Genomic DNA, 24,431 nt, shown 5'->3' on the forward strand with positions numbered 1-24,431 from the left:
CTTTTATTGGGCTTAAATGAACGTTAACCAGTGAAAAAGTTAACAAGATGGTTATGAATTGATGATGATGACTGAATGTCTGAATATATCGAGAAAGAGTACTAACACGTAGGGATATATTACCGTCTATAACAAGTTTATTACCTGTTAGACCCAATAAAAGTCGTTGGGTAGTAAAAGTGGGATTATTAAAAAAATATGTCTTGGGTGGAGTTAATAAAAGAAAATCGGCGAAAGGTTGGATTAATATTACCAAATTTTCCTTTTCTTTAGTCTTCTAACTTATTTTTGCACAAATTTGTTTGCACTTGAAATGATTTGATCAAAAACTGAACGATCCCAGAGATTTTCATACCAAAATAAGTAATGGCAGCTCAATCTCTTCTTTCTTCAAGCTTCAACTTCAAAGGTAATCTTCCTCTCAAAACTCTGCATTTCTTGTATTATCACTAATTTTTACTGCAGTTTACTTTTCTAATTTTGTATTGCAAACTTAACTAGATATGTTCTGTGTGATTAATTATTGATTTTTTCTGGGTTTGGATCATTTACTGTGTTGGTTGAAGTTAAGCTGAATAATATAGCATTCCACATTTCCATTGCATTATTATGGATCAAACTTTTTAGATTTGGTCAATTTTATCTTAAAAGTTTATCTTATTTGCACCATTATTACAGTCAATTGGTTGGTGTAAGGCTGTAATCCTATTGTTGTCTCCTATGATCTGGGTTCATGTTAGAATTTCTAGATCACAAATTGAGTATTAAATCTAATTATCTAAACTCCCTCTATCTTGAGAAATTAGGCATCCATATTTTTTCCGAGGTCGAATTTTAACTGACAATATTTTCAAGAAAATGTATATTATTAGAGTAGTTGGGTATTAGACTAATTTCAATTTACAAAAATATTTTCAGAAATATTAACGGTCAAAGTTCGACCTAGAAATGCACGAATGCCTTAGATTATGAAATGGAAGAATAACGAGTAAAAATCTCAATGGCTACAGTTGTTTTTAGTGGAAAAACTATTTTATGCAGAATTGTTGAAAATAATTCTTGTTCTTCAAATTTTATACTGTACTTTACAAGTTGATATTACTAGGCACCAAGTTAAATTTATACTTGGTATATGTTTAGGTGATGAACATGGCTTCAGGGTTTGTAAATCGAAGAGTAAGCCATTGCACTTTGTGAAGGTTTCCTCTGGCCATAAAGTAAGAGCACAGGCTGCTACGAATGCTGATTCGAGAGGAATTGAAATCCCAAAACATTGGTACAATATAATTGCTGATCTTTCCGTTAAACCTGCTCCGCCCCTAAATCCTCGTACTTTTGAGCCTGTTAAACCTGAGGATTTGGCACCCCTCTTCCCAGAAGAGTTGATCAAGCAAGAAGTGAGCAGCGAAAGATTTATTGAAATACCCGAAGAGGTTCTTGATGTTTATAGCTTATGGAGACCAACTCCTCTAATCAGGTTTTGATTTTGTTTTTAGTATATGTTTCTGTTGCATTATGTTTCCAATTTTGTTATGGTTAAATCAAACTTTGTAAGACGGTATGTTAAAATTAGTTCCCATTCATGCATATAGAGCTAAGAGATTGGAGAAGCTCCTTGGAACTCCTGCAAGGATTTATTACAAGTATGAAGGTGTTAGCCCTGCAGGATCTCATAAACCTAACAGTGCAGTGCCACAAGCTTGGTATAACGCGCAAGAAGGTGTCAAAAAAATTGTGACTGAAACTGGAGCTGGTCAATGGGGTAGTGCCCTTGCCTTTGCTTGCAGCATATTCAACCTAGACTGTGAGGTAAGAGTTTGTTGCCTGATTTTGTGTTATTTCTATTTACACTTCACAAATCCGATCTGATCTGACTAATCTCTTTGATTGAACTATCTGTTACCAAGAATAGACAATGACATTTACAAACTTTTGGCCTTTCTTAGCTTTTATATATAGTAAACTGCTGCTCTTTTTTTTCTTTTCAAAAATGTTCTTCCACATGGCACATTTTTCTTTCTTGAAAACCATTAAGGGATCACATTTTCTCTCCGGAAATCATCTAGGAGTCTCATTCTCTTTTGAGAACATTTTATTTTCTTTTATTTTCATGATCATGATCGCTGTTTTATTTTCTTATGAGTTACGCCAATTTGGGCTTAATCTGTTGCAGCTAATGATATACAGGATCCAGAAATAATAGGGTTGGCTTTACTTTATAAACGTGTTTTGGTTATGTTCATTCATTTGGTTGTGTGCCCGTTGTGTTTGCCACTTAACTGAATAACTGATATACATAATGTAGAGTATATGTTTTAGGTGCATTAATACACGGGTGTGCATAGGAAACACATGGACATAAGTACCTGACTGTGAAGCTTACCCTGCATACCGCATTATGGTTGCATGTTTCTGTTTCTGATGTGAATTATCTCAATACTTCTTTAAAAGTTGGCTCTTTCTGTGCTGAAATCTTTGCAGGTGTGGCAAGTTCGTGCCTCGTATGACTCAAAACCTTATAGGAAACTGATGATGCAAACATGGGGTGCCAAGGTTCATCCATCACCATCTGAGTTAACTGAGGCAGGCCGTAGAATTCTCGAATCAGATCCTTTGAGCCCTGGTAGTCTAGGAATAGCAATATCAGAAGCTGTAGAGGTTGCTGCCAAAAATCCCGATACAAAATACTGTCTAGGAAGTGTGCTTAACCATGTCCTGCTACACCAGACTGTTATAGGCGAGGAATGCATAAAACAGATGGAAGCATTTGGTGAGACCCCCGATGTGATTATTGGGTGTACTGGTGGAGGGTCCAACTTTGGAGGGTTATGTTTCCCTTTTATTAGAGAAAAGCTGAGTGGTAAAATGAATCCTCTCATAAGAGCTGTTGAGCCTACTGCTTGCCCTTCCTTAACCAAAGGCGTTTTTGCTTATGACTATGGGGATACGGCTGGGATGACTCCATTGCTGAAGATGCATACTCTTGGTCATGATTTCATTCCAGATCCTATTCATGCTGGTACTCTCTCCTTTTTTTTTATCTTCTCCTCTGCATACTTAGAAAACTGACCTGACCTATTCACATTGGTTATGGTTTTTTCAGAAAGATCATCAAACTTGGTTATCCGGCTTATCCCATTGCAGTTCTGAAATAGATGGAGAGATAATAACTATTAACAATTATTTAATGATAACTGATAATTAACCAAATGATATTGCAAATTTACAGGGTATCTTAGAGTTTTGAAAACAAATGTGTTTCTTAAGGTTTGTTTATACAATTATGACAACCATCATGGTTATTTGGTTTGCAGGTGGACTGCGTTACCATGGTATGGCACCACTGATTTCACATGCATATGAATTGGGTTTGATGGAAGCGGTGGCTATTCCGCAAACTGAATGCTTCCAAGGTAATTTCACTCCCTTGTTATCTTCAGACTTCTACTTATAATTTTCCTTTGCTAGCTTCTGTTTCTAAAACAGAACAAGCAATGCAACTGATGACATTCAAGTATGATCTGACCCTTCTATGATATATATCAGGAGCCATTCAATTTGCAAGGTCTGAAGGACTGATCCCCGCACCAGAACCAACTCATGCCATAGCTGCTGTAATCAGGGAAGCTCTCCATTGCAAAGAGACGGGAGAATCCAAAGTAATTCTGATGGCAATGTGTGGACATGGCCACTTTGACTTACCAGCTTACGACAACTTTTTACAAGGAAATTTGGTCGATCTGTCCTTTTCCGAGGAGAAAATACGAGAATCACTTTCCAAAGTCCCCCAAATTGTGTCTTGATAAGCTGAATCCTTCCTTACAAGGTACACCTGTTCTGGGATTCTTTCCTTTCAGTAAAAATAATATCTTGCAGATTTTTGTTTTAGCCTATCAGTCTATCAATGTGCATTGTAGGAAGATCAGAGGTTTTCTTGTTTAGGCAGAAATTGTTTAATTGAGATTGTTTTATTAAGGATGAACCTGGCCTCATACATGTCATGGTTTATGTAACAAGCTTTCCTACAAGATAGCAAGCCTTTCAATCACCTTCTAGACTTATCTAATGTCAAATGATTCCATATTTGTATAAAAAAAATAACGTATTGTGAATTTTCGAATCTTCATTTTGTTTTCAAATATCCGTTTAACATTACTTTTTAAAAAATGGGTTAAATAGGAGGTAGTAATTAGTTAGATTGAAGAATTATGTTACTGCTAAATATAGTAATTCAGTTTTTACAGCCTTTATTTTGGAATGGGGTTGGGGTGGGTGTTGACAATTCTACATCAACTATATTTGGGATAGCTACAACATTGTCACCTACAAGGCAACATACCAGTCATAAACGGAAAATGCGAATTCATTGCTTGGATTCTTAATGCAAGCAGTACATATTTCTTGCAATGACAGATTCCTTCCTAGCTGCAAATTTATGTTCTCCAGCTGCAGCATGAACATATATAAAAAAACCACTTATCTTTTTCAAAAAACCCAGAAAACCATAATCCTTCCTGAATTATTCTACTATCCATTTCTCTCTACTTCCACATTTCCTGGCCGTCAAATTGTTCATGGGAAGTTGGAACAACGGCATCACAGCATGCATAAATTTTATAACCCTCGTAACTGGCCTCATCCTTTTAGGCACTTGGACATTTTTGGCCATCCAAGATCAGATGACCTGTTTATCTCTCTTAAGTATACCTTGCCTTAGAATAGGTACTCTACTTGTGGTCATATCAATCATAGGACTACTTGGGAACTGTTGGCGGTCCTCTTTCCTAATGTGGGTCTACTTGCTCATATATTTGATCCTGATTTTGGTGGTGACGGTTGGTGTTGTGCTTTGGATCATTGTTATGGCCAAAGGTGCTGCCCGTCTTGATGTTGGACAGACTCACAAGATCAATGACTTCACCTACTGGTTCCAGGATCAAGTGATGGGCATGGCTGAATGGTCTGATGTCCGAAAATGTTTGATTAGCAAAGATATTTGCACTTCTCATGACCGCAACGATAACTTCTTCTTTTCACACAATCTTAAGGTTTGTTACACTGTATTTTAGGTTCGTATAAAAACTGATAATGCATGTATTTAGCTTAAGCATATAAAAACACATGTCCTAGACGATTGAGTTAGCTGTTAGGGTTCTTTTGATTAGATGAGGTGCTCGTAGGAATCGTGATTATAAATTTTAATTACATCGTTGTCTTTTGTGGCTCCTTATAATTAATGAACCTAAAGATGTGTTTATTATTTTTCACAGCAAGGTTGCTGCCGCCCACCTGCGATATGTAATAAGCACTTTTTGACAGTACATGACTGCAGCGCTTGGAGAAACCAAAGCAATGCAATGTGCTACTACTGCAGCACTTGTGAAGAGGGGTTTGTTAGCCAACTCGCAGTATTGTGGCAAAGGTTGTTTCCTGGGATGGTTGTACTGCTTCTCATCCTCATCACTGTATTCATTCTCGGTTGCCGGGTTTTCAGACAGAACAAGGCGGATCATTATAAGAGACTTTATGAAACTGCCAAGCCTTAAACTTCAACTCAGATACTTGTAGTTTTTTTTTTTATATATAAGAGATAAATTGTAGTTTTTTTTTCATAAGAGATACTTGTAGATCTGTAGAACCCTTTTGGATACCGTTTTTTATTTATCACTGATGTACTTCTGCCCCTGAAATTGTGTGTATTTGATTCAATTTTGGGTAATATATCTTTAAATGGTCTCCTCCGGCCCTGTTTAAGGTGTTATACCAAAAGTTTTTTGTATATATATGGTTTATGGTTGCTAGCCTACATCTATGATATATGTTGGTAGGATGTTTTGAATACATAAAGGAAATTTGAAGTTAACTTATATCCTTGCCATTTTCTGACAATGCCATTAAGAGCAACTCTAATGCCAAATGATGATAAAAGAGGAATTGCTTGCAAAAAAAAATGTAAACCGCTAGAAGGAGGGGTCGAACCTCCGACCTTGTGGTTAACAGCCACACGCTCTAACCAACTGAGCTATTCCAGCTTCTGTGAGAAATGTATTTCATTAAACAAGTTAAATACCACAAAACAAATCTACCACCTTGAGTTCGGAGATGGTTGTTCCATCTTTACAGTTTTACAAATAAATAAATACTGGAAAACAGAACTTAAGTGAGAGAAATCAAATTACCAAATGTTTCTTCGCATAGAATGAAATCTAATTTATACAAGCAACAAATTAAAGCAAGATTATATTACAAAATGATCAGTCTCCTTCATAGATAGTTAGATACCTTCTACTTAAGTAGCATAAGACTAGTGCAAAAGATCAAGCTATCCTAGCAACTTATACTTGAAAAACCTACAACATTGACAACAAGATAAAATCAACAACAATAACTACAATACCAACAATCTTTGGACTCTTTCTTACACCATGAACAAAAGTTCTTCCTCCCAACTATACTGTGAACCCACCACAGCATATTCGAAAGCGAGTTTCCTTCATGAAAACCTTTCAAATTCCTAATCTTCTCCAATGCATTCTTGTTATCATACATGGCTTCCAATGCATAAACAAACCCCTTCCAACCATCACTAGCTTCCTTTCTAGCCAAATCCACAACCTCCCTAACAAAACCAACATCATTGAACAAAATCTCTGTTAACACAGGCATTATTGGGATAACCTGAATCCCTACCCTACATTCCTTATTACCAGCAGAAGTGAACCATAGCTTATCTTCTCTCTTGAATTCCCAACCTATACCAATCATTTTATTCTTCTTACTGAACTCCCCTTCATACACCCCACCTTCCTTGACATGCCACCATGTCTTAACAGCCTCAATCTCGAACGATTATCACCATACACATTACCCAGAAGGGAAGCTGAGTAATATGCATTGATTGAAGAACTCGGATTCTCCGAATTACGGGGATGTTCATCGTGTAAAAGATTCGTCCAAGAATGTAACTTATAAGCATCAAATGCTCTAAGTTTTGCATACTTAGATTTCTCCTTTTTCGCTTTTTTACCCAAGTTTATATAAGATGCTACAATTGCATATGCATGACCCTTGAACTTCTTTCCCCATTCATGATCAAATTTTGCCAACACAGCTATACAAAACACAAAATAACCCAATGTAAAATGATGGTTATTGAACAAACCGAATCCATAATCGGCTCCCGGGTCTGTCGAACCCGGTTTACAAACAATTCCACCCCACTTCTCATCGTACAGAAACCCATTTTTCTCAAAACTACCATCTAACCATGGCTCAATACTACCCTTTAAAAACTCCCTAATTGCAGGGATTACATCCATGCAATTAATTTCCTCAGCAATTAAACCCAATCTAGCAACCCTATAAATCTGCATTGCATAATGATAAGAATGGGTTGTTGAAATTGGTTTTGAATACAGTTCACCAACATCTTTCCAAATTGCACTCGCAATTTCCGGGTAATTCTCTTCGGAAATTCCTCGTTTCGAGTGCCACGAAATTGGAACATGATCAACCCTCAAACTCCATTGGTTTCCAATCACAGCAACTAAATCCCCATCAATTGATTTATACCTAAAATCATCAAGAACTTTAATCCCAGAATTGTAAACTGAGATTAGCTTAAGATGCAAAGGATGTGCTAGCATTAACAAATTATCTCCCCACCCTTTCTTCTCCCATTTATAATCCAACCGAAACGGGGTTGCAAAAACTGCTTCCCCATTTGTTGGGTAACAAGTGCTGTACAAATCCAGAACTTCTTCGCCTTTGTTCGAATTCTCGGTGGGTATGATTGAAATTCTAACAACCCCAGAATAGGGTTTCGAGCTAATGACATGATTGTCATCCTTTTTCTGCAGGGTTAGTTCAGAAGACGAGTAAACAACCCATACTTGTTTGTTTGCGAGCTCGATCTTGTTCTTCGTTTGAGTCGACGAAGAGGTGATTGATTTGATAACCACCTTGGTGGAGAAACAGAGAGGTAAAGGTCTAGAGACTTCGAGAGTGACATAAGGGCACCCTCTAGCTAATACAAAGCGAAAAGCGGAAGACAAGAAATCGACGGTTACAGTGAGGTCATTGAAGGAGGAGATTAAATGGCGGGAATGTTGAGGAGTGGAGATGGTGAAATCAGGGGAGAATGAGTGAGAGATAGAAGAGGAAGTTGAGGAAAGAGATGGGTAAGAGAGAGAAAGTGAGGAGGTGGGAGAGAGTTTGATTAGGTATGGGTGGATGAAAGAGGGTTGATCACTGTTAGATTTCATGATCTAAGGTGGAAGAGAATCATGGAGAAAGGGTAGGGAAGCCATTGAAGAAGGCTTACGTGAGGAAGATAGAGAGCTAAATAAAATGTGTTGTTTTTATTATTTCTCAACTAACTAATGAATACAAAATAGAGTGTTGTATATATACAAGCTACTAACAAATATAACAAACTTTCCTTGTACTAAGGAAAGTATAGAGACTTGCATCTTCATATATAAGAGGGCAATCTCCAACATCCCCCCTCAAACTGGAAATGGTTGGAAAAACATTTCCAGTTTGAACTAAAATGTTGAACTGAAGTAAAGAAGTGGAACCATTGCAAGCTGAAAACGATAACAAGCTGCCGAACCACAACAGATCGTAGTGACCAGAGAGATAAGCTACCCTAATTGGAGTATGATCCTGCTCTTCTGTGGTGTAGTGCTATAGTAACATAGCTAGCATACAAGGTAGCATTACAGTGAGTTAGGGCTCCAATGCCATTGCCAAGCAGAATGTAGATATCAAATCTGATCAAGGAATATGCACTCCATATGACTCCATTGCCAAGCAGAATGTAGATAACAATGATTGGTGAATTGTAGAACACTAGGAGTGTAACGCAAGCTAAGGCAGAAACACCAACTCCCCTCCTTCTAGCACCAAAAAGTTCACCAGGTTAACCAACAACTTGCTGAAATGTCCCATCAAGACTGCCAGAATATGGAACCAACTACTCTAATGAAATGAGCCAAGAAATTGAGGTGAAAAGGATTCTGGAAAGTATGTGTATTAGGAATTTGTGTTTAGAATGGTGTAGGGAAAAGATATGATCACACGAAGGACCATAGGTTTGGTTATCAAGTGAGAGAATATTAGTAAAGGTTCAGAGAAAAACAAAGGGTTCAGAGAAATAGTTCAGAACAATATAGTTGAATTGAGAAACAGTCAAATCAACTTCAGAGAAACAATTCAGGTTCAGAGAAACAATTCAGAGAAACAATTCAGGTTCAGAGAAACAATCAGAAAGAGAATCAATCTAACTGATCTAGGCTTAGAACAAAAAAATAGGGGTTTAGAGAAACAATTCAGAACAAAAAAGACCTCAACCTCTGTTGGGCCACAGAACAAACCTCAACCTCTGTTGGGCCACAGAACAAAAAAAAATTGAATCATGCCAACATTCAAAAGAAAACTTCAAACCAATACTGAATACTGGCAACAAATCATGCCAAATAATTCTGACAGCAATTCCTCTTGCTGCTCACACAAACCCAACAACTTACTGCATATGGGATGACTACCCCTATTTGTTGTAGCTGCACAGTTCACTGCAGTCTGCAGACTTGAGAGATACGCCAATAAAATCATCACACACCATTCTTGTTTATGAAGTGGAAATTACTTCAAGCGGAATGATGGGAGCCCAACACCAAGTAACAGGTGCTAAGGCTAACTAATGACAGCAAAATCCAGGAAATGTAGGTGTAGAAAGCAAATGCAGGTGCCATTATATATGAGAAGGGATCAAGATACCACTTAAGTGGTGGAAATATCATCAGCATTGTTGTAGTGGATATGGCAGCAAGGTTCACATACCCTGCCCCATGTTGTGAGATAAAGAGCCAGAGGAAACCCCATGAATTAATCACACCAAATAGGACAAAGCAATTCACTATGTGCGGACAGATAAGCCCACATCCCACATAAATTGGACTAAAATCAAAGTAAAAAATATTCTTGAATAGTGTTAAGCCGAGAGTGGGAAAGTTATCAAACCCACATGAATCACCAATACCACAAGAAACCAATCTAATTGATTGAATTAGGGCGAAGCAATACATCCCAAAAATGTCCTCAACCACAGGAGTTAGAGCAAGAAACAATAGCTCTCGGTGCTTGCCATTAACGCACCTCGAACAAATATTAAGAACCCTTTGAAGACACCTCTGCAATCTCTCCATCCTATCTCCTCATATCATCAGAAGAACTGACTTTCCTTCTCAGCCACAATTCGTCGAACACCATCAGTTCAACTTTCTTAACAAGAAACATCCCAAAGTTCCTCACAAAATCAGTGTAATCCCCAGAATTCGAATGCGCCTCATCTCTAAAAACACACATATTCTTTGAAGAAATGGTTTTGGGTTTTTCCCAGAGAAGAAATAGTTTGTAAATTTGAAACAGAGGAAGCCAAGAAATCATGGAAACGAACTCAAGAATCACAATTCACCAACATTTATCAACCCATTTAGCAGACCCATAAATCGAAACTCATAACCAGAGAAATTTGGGTAAACCTCAACTGAAGCATACATTACCCAGACTAACAAATCATATGAAATTGAACTTGCGAATTTTGCAGAATGAGAGAGAGGAACATTATCATTACCAAATCTTTGCCGTTTTCTTGACAAGAACAATGCCGGTATAACCAACGCCGACTGACACAAGAAGTTGAGAAACTGACGAGCTTCGAGATCGACGAAGAAACCTGATTCGTTCGTCGTCAACAACAGAAAGGAAAAGGAGATCCTTCGATCAAAACCCGATCAATACTTCGATCAAACACCGAAAAAAATGCAGAACAATCTTCAAGAAACCCAATTAATTTGAGCTTCGAATTGAAGGGCAGCAAGATGAGCTATACCACCACAGAAAACGCCGACAAGGAAGATCACGAGGAAGTAGGAAACAAAACTTGCGGTTAATTCCAGTAGTACCCAGATTTTGGAACATCAAGAATCTATCACGTATATTCATATTCTTGCAAACATGAAATTGCAAAGGAAATTAGCAAAGCAATTGAGAAACCCAGAAAAATTGAATTGGGGCAAATCGCTCTATTTTGCGAGTCAAAGATATGAACCCTAGAAATTGGGGAAAATCAAGAATTTTGTGCGGAACTAAAAAAGCTAGGGATCGATTCCCGCTCTGATACCATGTTAGATTTCATGATCTAAGGTGGAAGAGAATCATGGAGAAAGGGTAGGGAAGCCATTGAAGAAGGCTTGACTACGTGAGGAAGATAGAGAGCTAAATAAAATGTGTTGTTTTTATTATTTCTCAACTAACTAATGAATACAAAATAGAGTGTTGTATATATACAAGCTACTAACAAATATAACAAACTTTCCTTGTACTAAGGAAAGTATAGAGACTTGCATCTTCATATATAAGAGGGCAATCTCCAACAATCACCGTTTCCGACGACGAAGTTGGTGAAAAATGAGGTGGTAGGGAGGGCGGAGGGGAGAAGGTTTGAGGAAAAGTATTTAGAGGGGTTAGGCAATATTTTGGAGTTTGCACTAGGGAATAGAAACTCAGTGGCTGTGGTTGGTGGTTGTGGTGGTGGTGGTGGTGGTGGTGGTGATGGTGGTGATGAGTTTTCATGTTTGGGAATCAGCATTGTTGGTTTTGGTAACGGAGTTTATTTGATGGTGCAATTTTGGTGAATTTGGAGGGTTCTAAAGAATGGTTAAGTGTATAAGCATGATGATTATTGAGAGTTGGGAAAGATAAAAATGTGGTAAAAAGTAGTGTCTTTTTTCATCTATTGGTGTATTTGGGGGGGGTGCGTGCAAAGGAGGTGGTACAAGTAATCGACACTTGTTAGATTGCTACAGATTGTGTATTGAACTACTGATGCATCATACATATGAGGAGTTGAATAGGTAGTTTCAATTTTTAAGTTTTACCATGTGTTGTTCATTCTTTAGAGTTATATCCTAATAGGAAATTTTTGATTTGGTCATAAACACGCGTATAACTTTCGTCTTTATGCTAACTTATTGTCTTTAGAAAGTAGAATAATCGTTTACAGACGTATATAGGATGTGAGGTACGGAACAAATATAAAAACTAATTGTCCCATGTTTTATCAATTTTATATACGAAGTATCAAATACGTCAAACACACATATACTTTGTATTACCTATAAAAATAAAAATAAAACAAATACATAATGTGTGATACGAAACAAAAATTAGAGTAAATACGATCTTTGAAATAGTAAAATGTGTAAGATTAACAATGTGTGTTGAAAAGTCATAAAAACTATAATTTGTTAATTAATTACTCCGTATGATTTGCACAATCCGAACTTTTACCATCACTCGTTCAAATGATTTTATTTAAAATATCAGTACAAACTTATAAAACCGTGCGATTGCACGGGTTCTATACTAGTTGTATTAAAAAGAAAAGAGATAAAATCTATCAAATTTTATTTTCATCATCCATTACTCACCATTAGCATTGAAAGATACTACTATCTATGTCAAAAAAATAAAATAAAAATACTACTATAAAACATCTAGTCAAAATAACCCAACATGTAATCAAGATGGTTTCGATATTACGCAAGTTTTCTAGTCCCATGTTACAAGGTGACATAGAATAAATAAACTTGCACAAACTAATAAACGTTTACATGGTGATCGACTTATTTAGCTACTTCTTTTATTCGTAACTTAGTTTTTTTTGGCAAGTGTATTCGTAACTTGGTTAATGATTCTAGTATGTAATGAATGAATCGTTGTTTACTGAAATCAATTATCATTCCAACAACTACACCAACAAAAAGAATTAATGAACGTAGGACGACTCGAATTTGACACATTCATGTTCTTATTAATGCAATTGTACTCTACTGTTTACACTTACTTGCTACGTAGTACTCCCTCCGTCCCGGAATACTCGACCCGGTTTGACCGGCACAGAGTTTAAGGGATTTGAATTGACTTATTTAATTTAATACTTCCTCCGTCTTTTAATACTCGCAACGTTTAGACTTTTGTCACTATTCATATAATCTACTTTGACTATTCGTAGTGTTTTTTATATAAGATAAAACGCAGTCATATGGGATCTTGTTAGATTCGTCTCAATGTGTATTTTCAAAATATCAACTTTTTATAATTTTTGCATAAAGAGAATTTAAGATATAAATGATCAAAGTTGTGCATCGGCATGCGTGAAACTAACAAACGTTGCGAGTATTAAAAGACGGAGGAAGTAGGTAGTAGTTGATAGTGGGGTATTATTTTAATGTAGTTAGTGGGAAATGTGTAAAGGGGTGGGGTTGGGGGAGAGTAGGGGTTGAATTTTTAATTATTTCTTGTATGGAGTAGGGGGTAGGTGAGTTAATAGGGATGGAGTGAGAAATAATATAATATTGTTAGAATATTTCCATTTTTAGAAACAGGTCAAGTATTAAGGGACGACCCGATAAGAAAAACAGGTCCAGTATTCCGGAACGGAGGGAATACTACGTAGTTGCTAGTTGCTACATACTGCTATTTGTGTATAGCTGGCTATGTTTGGAATCATTTAGGTACGGACTTGCATTTAATAATCATGAAATTTCATCAATAATTACACCAATTAAAGAATAAAAGTTAGTTTGGTATGAAGCTCATGTAACTTATGTCAAAAGAAATGAAGGTTTTTGGATGGCTGTCACAAAATGGTAGCCATTATTATGATTACAATCGATCTCAACTCTTCAATTACAAGGAGCAATTTTATCCGTTTATTTATTTGACCAAATAATTTATATGATTTAATTATTACAAGGGAAAAAAAACGATTTATCAAATATTCAAACCCATACACTCCGTAAAATAAACAATCAAATTAAACCGATAATATGAAGACTAGAATAATTAAATAAGGAGTATCAAAATTCAGACATTATCATCTTAATTTCTTCCATCCAAATCACCATAATATGTGCTTCAACTCACCCAAAAAATTTTAAAAATTATCATAACGGTTTTGTGATAATATACAAATGGATGATTATACGTGTTAGAATAATGGCTTGAATCGGTCAAACCCCTTACTGCAACGCCCAAGCACGGGGATCTCTGTTATTCTGGACTAGGGTTATCTGTTTTAGGCCTATTAGGTCATAACCTAGTCGTATTCTGTAATCTATACTCCTCAAGATCAATGAAACTTCCTCCCCTTTACCTGTGGACGTAGCTAACACATAGTTAGTGAACCACGTTAAATATCTGTGTTCTTTATTTACGTTATTTAATCTTTCTTTACATCCGTTATAACAATACGATATTATCTTGTTAGGTGATAATGTTGATAAAATTAAAAAAGTTAAGAATTGGTCATTATTGTGCACAATCATGAGGCGTCAATAATTCATTATCGAAACTTTCGAAAATTTTCAATGGAAATGGTCTTGTAATAATTCTTGCCAGGGTTTTCTTTTAAAAAAAATCATTTTGTTATTAATTCTATATTTATTTACTTAAATTAATGGTCCTGTTTTGTACTAAATATGGACGACCATGATCAGAAGATTTCAATGGCTACCAATTTATACAAACTTTTAGGAAAGACGGTCTAACGGTTAGACCACTTTTACGTATGCACTTTAACTATTAGTTAACAGCTGAAATCAATTAGTTAAATTTGAAATTCAATTAGTTAACCAACGAAACCAGTTAGTTATGCAACCGAACCTATTAGTTAAGCACTGAACCAATAAACGATGAAACTGATTAGTTAAGTAATGAGATCAATTAGTTAAGATTTTATGAGTTTTAGTTATTAATAAGTTTGTTCGAAAATAATAACTATTCGACTCATAAATTTAACTATTTGTCTTTATACCTTAACTATTTTGTTATTCGATTAGTTATGATTTTATTACTTTTAGTTATGTTTTATACTACTTTAGTTAGTACCAAAAAATTGGTCTAACCGTTAGACGGTCTTACACAAAAGCTTTTGACCAATTTAGGGTAGCCATTGTAAAACTGTCCCAAAAAAAGGTCATATAAGCTATAATACTTCAATATACTAAGAAGTAAGAACTACGGGTTATTGATTTGTTTGAATGAAATTTACGAAGTAAGAAGTATGACGTACGTATTGGTTCAAGTCGATTAACAGGCAAAAAAATACAAAGTAGAAAGAAAGAGCACGACAAAAGGCACAATAATATGATCACAAGCTTAATACGAAGTGAACTACAAAAAACTCGAACTTGTTGCGACTGATATTATTTTTGCCTTTGAAAATACAAGGATGGTTTTATGGTAACATTTATGGTCACATGGTTTTTAAAGATATGATAAAGATCTTAAAACCAATTACGGAGTATCATTTCTGAAACCATATCAGCAATATCGATTATCGAGTCATGGAATTTCATTGATAATTATATATAATATACTACGTAGTATGAACTAATTAATTAAAGAATCAAACTTAATAAGTTTGGCAAGAATTGAAGCTCATGTAAGCCAATTTAGTTTAAAGTTGTACGTATTGTAAGTCAATAAGCATAAAAACAAACAAGTAGAAACATAGGGCGCCACGACAAAAAATCACAATACGATCACAAGTTTAACATAACGGTATAACCATAAAACAACCTCAACTCATACATGTTGCATCCATTTTTTTTTATTCCTTTGGAAATACAACGATGGTTTTATATATGGTAACCTTTTCGATCTCATAGTTAATTAAAACTAAAGAGTCGATGTCTTGATAATCTTGAATGTGATGACAAAATGAACTGCATATTTTGCTTCCCTATAGAGTATAGAGTATAGACGCTTAACATGTGACTAGTGTGTGAATTGTACAATAATAATAATAATTGATGTACCACCATAATTAAGATATAGGTTGTTGAAGATAACACTCCAATATAATATCAAATGGAAAGCGTTTTCTTAGTGGGAGAATCAGCAAATTTGAGAGTCTCTTCAATCAATTTTCGAGCTTTTTTGCTTCTAATCTCGATTCTCATACTCTCACTCTTCTCAATCTCATCATAATCATGAGGTTTTTTCCCCTTGAAAGACCTCCGCAACTTTGTCTTGAATGTCCCCATCAACCTCTCCAATCCCATTGTCACCATTTTTTTTGGTGGCCCTGCAATCATATATATATTGTAAAACGAACGTACGTTATTATAAATAGTTAGATAGATAAATAGATAGATAGATAGATAGACGGATAGATGGTTGTAGTCTGGCCGAACCCTTTACTAGTATATTGATCAATAATTGACACCCTTGATCGAAGAGGGATACATAAGAGATGAAATCAATCAACGTTGGTTGTTCCAAATACGTGACAGTCGAATAGGAGATGGATCGGAAGATAATCAAATACTTCATATAACAAGGAAATAGTAACATATATATACCTTAGCTTGCTGAATTGGTACGGATATGGTACGGTTGACAATGTATATTTGCAGGTGAGGAAATGGAGTTGGGAGTAAGAGAGAAAACAAGGGAGAGGGAGAGAAATTTTGTGTATGAAATAAACGTACAAGCAGTTGAAAGGTCACACTTATGACATTTAATAAGGAACGAAATGGGTTACGTGTACAACCAAGACCACACAATTCGTACAATTACAAATTGCACAACATAGTAGGTCCATGTAATCTTAGTTTTTAGTTATAAAATACACACTATATTGACTATAATTTTTTTTTAATAGGTAAGAAGAAGGGACCCTAACTGAACCAACACCTAGCACAGGTTAACCAGTCCAGCTCCGCAGGTCATCGCTTGAGTCACTCCCAAGCATTTCGCAGCTGATGGGGCAAACCACCAACTCCACCAACTTATGTTGTGCAGGGTAATATTTTATATTTATTTACACATTGCATACAAAGATTTTTTTTTTTGATTTTTTTTGGCAATTCTACATACAAAGTTTGATACGAGTAGTATTGTCTAGTAATCTAATATTACGTCTACGTATGTGGTAAATTAAAGATTGTATCTTGTGAGTTGTGATCATAGAATGAACAATGACATGCTAAGTAGTTGAGAGACCGATTATGGATCATTCATTATTTGAATATTCCGATTCATCTTGAATATACTTTGTTGTATCATGATATTTTTACATTAGTTATTACGGAATATTACATATCGAACGGATCGTCATGATCAATATCATTTCATATACGAAGTACTTATTTTTCGATAGGATATTTTAATTTGATCATTATACTCCGATCCACTTTACTGATATTACTACTAATTGGATTTACGATCCCTAATAATTTCTTACCTCTTACTTGTCATATTGGAAATCCTTTTTGCTTCTTCGTCTCTTCGTATTGATGTTGTTACATATTACATCATACATCTCTGATGTGTTAGTTTACACCATAATATCTTAATTTTTTTAATTCGTGATTATTTTAATTGCCAATATGGAGTTGTTTAACGACGATGAAGGTTTTAAATAAAAGTTTGGTATATACGCACGTAAGTTTAATTTGTTCTAATGACTAATGAGCGCAACAATACGCTGGAGAATGGAGACTGTATTACCCCTAAATAAGCTAGATATATTTCCATCCTGATTAATACGAAGTACTTCGCATTTCGTATTATAAATCTATATAGTATACACTTCTTTAATTTCTTTCCTTATATTGTATCATAGTTGATTTTACGCTTACCAACACATGTTTTAACTCTTAATATCTCGAATTATGTATATGAAATTAAAAAATATATGTCGATACGAATCTAACAAGATCCTTCATGATTATAATTTTTCATATGAATCATAAAAGATGACCAAATATCTAATGTGAATAGTGTAAAAATACAATATGGTGCCATTAAATAAGGGCCCATTTAGAAAACTTGCACAACACCCCGTAATTATGACGTAATTGTAGCTCCGACACTGCCTATTTTCAAAGTCCCTTATCAACTACGGAGTATCACGGAACACAGCTAAAGTTAGTTTATATAACGTTTCGTCCCAATAACGTATTTTCTCTAGCTTGACATGCTTAAGAAAATATACGGAGTTGCTTGTATGGTTTTAGACATTGATGCAATCAACTTCATGGTAGAGAGTCAAAGGCATGTGTCTCCTTCTTAGCTAGACTCGTATTTTTCCAATCCTATAGGAGCATTACTACTAGGACCACAAATTAATGCCATTAAGTAGTGAAATGGATTTCCTCCACTAAATTTTTCAATAACAAGTTTTTTTTGAGGAATTTTTTATTTTCAATTTTGTTTTCCTCCAAGTTAATTTTTATTTTTATTTCATTGCATTTTCGGTTTTCCATCCGTGAAAATTGAAAGGCACTAGCTCAACTATGTACGTACACACTAAAATTTGTGACGCGTATATGTATAAATGACGGTTGAATTGAATAAGCCTTAATCAACTACAAGTAATGAATAAACCTTCAATTCATATTGCATCTTCGTAAATTCCTAACTACTTAAAAAATCCCAAAACCACTCTTCTACATTTGCAATTGCCCATTCTAATTCAAGAGTCAAACCCATTATCTAATGTCAGAAATGCATGTATATATATCCCCACTCCCATCTCTCCCTCATGTGTTAGCTAGTTTATGTTTGTGTATGCATGTTTGTGGACCGTTATATACCATATATGTACTTCCTCCGTTTCATAATTGGAAAAAAGAAATATCCCGTGATGATTCGATATATGCATACATAATACAAAATATATCAGGTGTGCTTGCCCCCAAAAAGTAGAATGCAATTAAAAGCATGAATTGTCATTTTTATTTTGTCTTAATTACTTTTTATTTTCCTTGTTTTAACCACGTAGAAAATGACAATCAAATTTATGTCATATCCCTTTTGAGATGAACATATTTGGTTTGTAGTTGTTGGATATATTATTCATCTTTTTAGATTCCAACAATAAAATAATAGGTCGTCATGGCTGGTTATATACTAGTACCATCCACGACTCTTCAGGTATGTGGACATGTTTTGTCCTTTCAACTCAACAATGTTCATGAACCTCAAATAATCTCATTTCTAGTTTTATGATATTGTTACAAATTGAAACTCTACTCATTTTAATGGATGGATATGATGGGAGTGTCGTGAAAAAACGTTGTTTATTGATTAGATAGATTACTCGTCTGATGTAATAAAACAATAATAAATGGTATATATCCAAATTAAAAAGACATTCTAATCTCAAATGTTATTCAGAAAAACAACATATGAGTGTGTTAAATATGGGTCTGGGCCGCACCCGTCATCAAGAGAGAGAGTCAATTTAACAAGTCCAAAGGAGGTTCCACCTTAAAACCATATGGCAATAAGGGGAGTAGCCCCTTGGCCTTATTAAGTGTTTAATACTCTTCTCTTTTGTCAATGTGGGATTTTCACACGTGATGTTTCATGGGTCAGATCTTAACAGAGTGGGGGCTAGTTTTCTTACGTTGCGAAATTAAGGAGAATATGGCCCATTAACATGACAACACATAAATATTGTAATTAAGTTGTTACCTCTATTATCAATTGGTGTTAAAATGAAACACTATATGATTTTTGTGTGATCAGAATCTCGTGCAACCTAGGCCTTTGATTAGCCATGAAGATTTATCAAATGCTTTGATTGCTTCCCATAATCCTATGCCCAATCAACAAAACCTAATAAAGGTTTGGCTTGGTGAGTTAGAGATATATATAGCTCTAGCATGCTCGGTGTATTTCGCTTTTTACAATAGATGCATACATGATTCGATCAGTGATTCACCTTATTCTTTCGATGTGGTAGGAAAAAATAAGCTTATTAAACCTAAACCTCTTACGAGTTAACTAATCCAAGTACTCGTGTCAAACTTTTGGGATAGAGGAAAATGATAAGGAAATCTCTACTCTCAAATACCAATGGATGGGGCCTTGTATTTCTGAACTTTATTTGGCTGAACTGAACTAGGAGTTGTTTGGTTGACATATAAAAACATGGGAAGTTAAAATTCCTATGAATTGCAAAGTGTGTGAGTTGTTTGGTTGACACTATTTTGATAAAATGGGGGAAGTGGAACTTCCTAGGAATTTCAACTTCCCACAAAATGGGGGAATTTGCTTACCTATTCCCCCCTAGGTAAGTAGAAATTCCCATGGGAAGTTACTTCCTACATTGTTAACCAAACAACTCTATGAAGTTCCCATGAATTTAATTAAGGAATTCATTTCCCATGAATTTGCATTTCATGGAAAATTTTACTTCCTATGTGAACCAAACGACACCTAAAATGTTGATGGAAAATTAGTTCATCAAACATTTGCTAGAGTAGCTGTGTTTGGGTTGGGTCGTCATTCTAAATGAATTGTTATTTAATTATACCGTAAAATTAAACAAGCTTCCGTTAACCAAATGCTATCCAAATGCAACATTCCGTGGCCCAGACGGGCCCAGACATTTTTTCAGGCCCAAAGAGGGAATAAAGCCTGTGCCAGTTAGCCAGGCTGGACCCGCTCACTTATTACAACCAAACATTTTGCATTTGGACATCGTTTGGAAGATGCCTTTTTCTACTCCACATTTCTAAGAATGGAAGTAATAATGAAAGTATAATTTGTTTTACTAATTATAGGAAATAAGATTCACTTTTCCAACTTTTGTTGTTTTTTTAGAATTTTCTTTTCCAGTTTTGGTGTGAAATTCATTTATGTTGGGACTACAAGAATGTTTTTATAGAGTAAGATGAAATTAAAGGCGGTTATAAAGAAGTTTATGTGATACGTAGCGCTATGTATGTTAGCCATTCACTCTATGAGATTTTCACATACATGAAAAAAATGTGGAATATTGTTTGTATAAGGTTTGAACCCCTAACTTTGTTTTTAAAAAGTAGAGACTTTACCACTAAGACATGGCATGTTTCATGTTATTGTTGCAAAAATAAAAATAATTAAATACAAATGTCATGAATGTAGTAACCAGGAGCATCGCCCAGGCCCAAAAACTAGTTATTGTTATGAAATATAATATGGATGCCCATTATACCCCCATTAGTATTTCCGGAATATTCTAGGGTTCAGTCAAATCCTAACTATTGTATCCTATATATACCCAGTATTATATGGAATAATGGACACAACCCTATTCTCTCTCTTATCTCTCTTGTTTATTCATAACACGTTATCAGCACCAAACCCTAGCCGACTGAGCTAACGGGAAACAAATGAAGTCATTTGTCTTCAATTCTTTGAGGTGAGTTTTATTATACTTAATTTTCTTATCTTTAAAAATTAATTATGAACATGCGATCCATGTTTATTTGGCGACTATTTTTTTATTGCTCGATCTGATTATTTATAAACAAAGTTCATCATATTCCTTTTAAGTTAATTAATACCATTTAATTGCGTTGTGACTTATTTTTCCGGCGTTGGTGAATATTTTTTTTTTTTATTGATTCCCGGTTGTGATTAATACCCAGCTTTGTCTTATACTGTATGTTTCGATTGTTTCGATTAACATGAAGTTTTCATTGGAGATTTGTTATTTGCTATATAATTTCACACAAAAATGTTGATTGTGCGTCAGCAATAGCAACATAGCATTAGCAGTATAAATAATAATGTGATTGCATGTTTGGCTGGTTTGGAGATTATATGCGGCCAAAATTTGGAGTATATATGTTATTTTTGCACAATTTATTGGAGCAATTATCCGTTTGTCGCAATTTTCAAACACAAACACAAACATATATTGCCGCACTTGTATATTCGCATATATTCGATTATGATCGTTTAATTAATATATCTCTTATTCTTGCAATTGTATTATGCCACAACTATTATATACGCAATATATATTGCAATTGATTCTATTATATACGCAATATATATTGCAATTGATTCTCTTATTGTGTTTGTTTTATTTAACTGGTCAAGTATTTTACGGTCTATTGTATCATCTGGTTAAACACAAGGTTTTTTCTTAATTAATTTATTGTTGTAGATAATTCCTAATTTGGAATATTTTGTATAGTGAATTATGTCGAATCTTAAAACTTGATTTTGCGGCCTTTAATATTACTGGAAAGAATTATTTGTCTTGGGTGTTAGATGTTGAAATTCACCTAGATGCAAAGGATATTGGTTATACAATCAAAGAAGTAAATATATGAACAAGTCAAAACAAGACAAAGGCTATGATATTTCTTCGGCATCACCTCCATTAGGGTCTTAAGATCGAGTATTTGGCCGTAAAAGATACACAAGTCTTTTGAGTAATCTAAAGGAAAGACATGACCACCAGAAAATTGTCATATTACCCAAAACTAGTTATGATTGATTATATTTAACACTACAAGACTTTAAGTTTGTATGTGAAGAATATAACCCAGCTATGTTCAGAATTAATTCACACTTGAAATTATGTGGAAAGAAAATCATTGGTGTAGAAATGTTGGAGAAAACACATTCTAACTTTCTCGCAAATAATGTTGTCCTGCAGACACAATACCGTGAAAAGAGATTTAAGAAATATTCTGAACTTATATCTTGTCCCCTTGTGGGAGCGAAATAACGAGCTATTGATGAAAAATCATGAATCATGCCCAACTGGTTCTACTCTATTCCCTGAAGCGAATGCGACATCCCATTATGGAAAAGAAAAATATCATGCCAACAGTAGTGGTCGAGGACGTAGGCGTTGATATGAATATGGTCAAGGTGGTCCTCTCAATAAGGCCAATGTATGTTACCGCTGTGGAGGAAAAGGACATTGGTGTATGGAAAAATGGAAAAATTTATAATAATTTACTATATAATGTTGAAAACATAAATTAGTGGGTCTTGCTCTTCTTTGAAGATAATTATAATCAAAGCTATTATAAATTGAGATGCAAATATATAGCCTTCATTTTAGTTCACGGCTTAAGTCTGGACATTTGACTATTAGAAGCCTGTAAATCCTTTTGGAGATGTACAAGAAAATATGACCTAGAATACTATAATAGTTTCTGAATCTTGTTGTCAAGATACCCTTTATATCTTTCATGAAACTAGTGTGGTCCTGCAGACACGATAATTGTGAGAAATATTCAATTGAGTTTTTAATTAGTTCATATATTGTCTTTTGGGTGAATGAACAAAATAAAGAAATCCTGAATACTATGATCATGTTCAACTAGGTAAATCATTCCCAGAAGTGAATGAGAAATTGTATGACTAGAAATAATAAAGATAATGTCAATAGTCATGATCGAGAATGTGAAAGTAGAATAAATTATACTCATGGAGGAATAAATGAGTATGAATGTAATTTCAAAATACACATAATGGTGTATGAAGATAATCAAAACATATGTCTAGTAGACATTGTAGCGTGCTCTCCGAACCAAATTTATAAATAAATACATGCACGTATTAGGGGGAGATAGCTCTCAACATAACAAAATTAGTAGTATATGATCAAGATTATAATACAACGATAATGAATTTGGTACAAATATGTGTTCATATCTTATGGACTCTCTTTATAAGCATGAGTACAAGATTACATTATGTAGATGTATACTTTTGTGATATGTACCAAAGTTGTAATGGATACTCTTGAAGAGTACAAGCTATCTTCCAAAAGTTTTGTTTAGATTGTCTTGCCGTTATAATTGAGACACCAGTTTGTGTCGTTATATCACATCATAATATGTTCAAATTATAGTATTCTATAATTACAGTGATCACTTTGAGAAGATAACCAGCAGTTATCGAATGAAATATTTTATATGATATTATATAGGCATGATGTGATAATCCAGGCCATCCGGGTTTAAGAACACCCGTTATGAGAATTTGAAAATTCTTATCAAATAAAATTTTATGTGCTGACACTCCCTCATATGTTGTATATATTCAAAGGCATGACAAAATGATGAGGTTGAGTTGTATTTGAATCGAATTATAATGAATCGATTGAGAAAATAAATACAAGAGATATTAATGATTTTGAAAAATTGTATAATGATAGGTGATTTGAAGTTTACCGTGATAGTAAGTGGCCTGAAGTTCACCAGAATGGTAGTAGGTGACTTGAAGATCACCAATAAGTTTACAAGTATTTTGTGATTGATTTAAGTATCATAAATAAACATCATAAATCTCTTGATCGGGGCAATCATACGTCAGTACGAAAAGAGAAAATATGAAGAAAAAACAACTGCATATTATATCTACTCCCCATAATCAATGTTGATCTCCAGAAGAGAACAAAAGTATGTAATATTTATCAAAATACACGTTGAAAAGTGTATTATTTAGTTGGTGAAATTTTTAAGGATGTGAAAATAAAATGATTTATCTTTTGAAAATATAAATGTTATCCTCAATGACATAAATGACTTCCTTTGTTTCTTGTGAAATTTTGA

At 34.7% G+C, this 24,431-nt stretch overlaps 3 protein-coding genes, 1 long non-coding RNA gene and 1 other non-coding gene across 5 annotated transcripts; 1 reads left to right on the forward strand and 4 right to left on the reverse strand.

Annotated features, from left to right (window-relative positions):
* Positions 1 to 251: 251 nt before the first annotated feature.
* Positions 252 to 5,761, forward strand: LOC110786842 (uncharacterized). The gene is made up of 7 exons (XM_056840558.1): positions 252 to 409; positions 1,141 to 1,477; positions 1,593 to 1,809; positions 2,482 to 3,019; positions 3,315 to 3,413; positions 3,547 to 3,826; positions 5,271 to 5,761. The coding sequence occupies exons 1-6, from the start codon at positions 367 to 369 to the stop codon at positions 3,801 to 3,803; spliced, it is 1,491 nt and encodes a 496-aa protein (XP_056696536.1). The 5' UTR covers positions 252 to 366; the 3' UTR covers positions 3,804 to 3,826; positions 5,271 to 5,761.
* Positions 5,762 to 5,958: 197 nt separating this feature from the next.
* Positions 5,959 to 6,032, reverse strand: TRNAN-GUU (transfer RNA asparagine (anticodon GUU)). The gene has a single exon. It is a non-coding gene; the product is annotated as a tRNA-Asn (tRNA).
* Positions 6,033 to 6,322: 290 nt separating this feature from the next.
* Positions 6,323 to 6,765, reverse strand: LOC130465620 (uncharacterized). Its single transcript, XM_056834454.1, has 2 exons — positions 6,467 to 6,765; positions 6,323 to 6,350 (listed from the first exon to the last, which is right to left on the reverse strand). Exons 1-2 carry the CDS (start codon positions 6,763 to 6,765, stop codon positions 6,323 to 6,325), a joined length of 327 nt encoding a protein of 108 aa, XP_056690432.1.
* On the reverse strand, positions 6,762 to 8,264 carry LOC110786802 (glucan endo-1,3-beta-D-glucosidase 1-like). The gene has a single exon (XM_021991383.2). It carries the CDS (start codon positions 8,262 to 8,264, stop codon positions 6,762 to 6,764), a length of 1,503 nt encoding a protein of 500 aa, XP_021847075.2.
* A 7,336-nt stretch (positions 8,265 to 15,600) lies between these two features.
* LOC110786816 (uncharacterized) lies at positions 15,601 to 16,644 on the reverse strand. Its single transcript, XR_002532937.2, has 2 exons — positions 16,434 to 16,644; positions 15,601 to 16,156 (listed from the first exon to the last, which is right to left on the reverse strand). It is a non-coding gene; the product is annotated as an uncharacterized lncRNA (long non-coding RNA).
* Between the last annotated feature and the right edge of the window lie 7,787 nt (positions 16,645 to 24,431).

Source organism: Spinacia oleracea, chromosome 1 (assembly GCF_020520425.1).
Source record: "Spinacia oleracea cultivar Varoflay chromosome 1, BTI_SOV_V1, whole genome shotgun sequence".
Classification (NCBI taxonomy): Eukaryota; Viridiplantae; Streptophyta; class Magnoliopsida; order Caryophyllales; family Amaranthaceae; genus Spinacia; species Spinacia oleracea.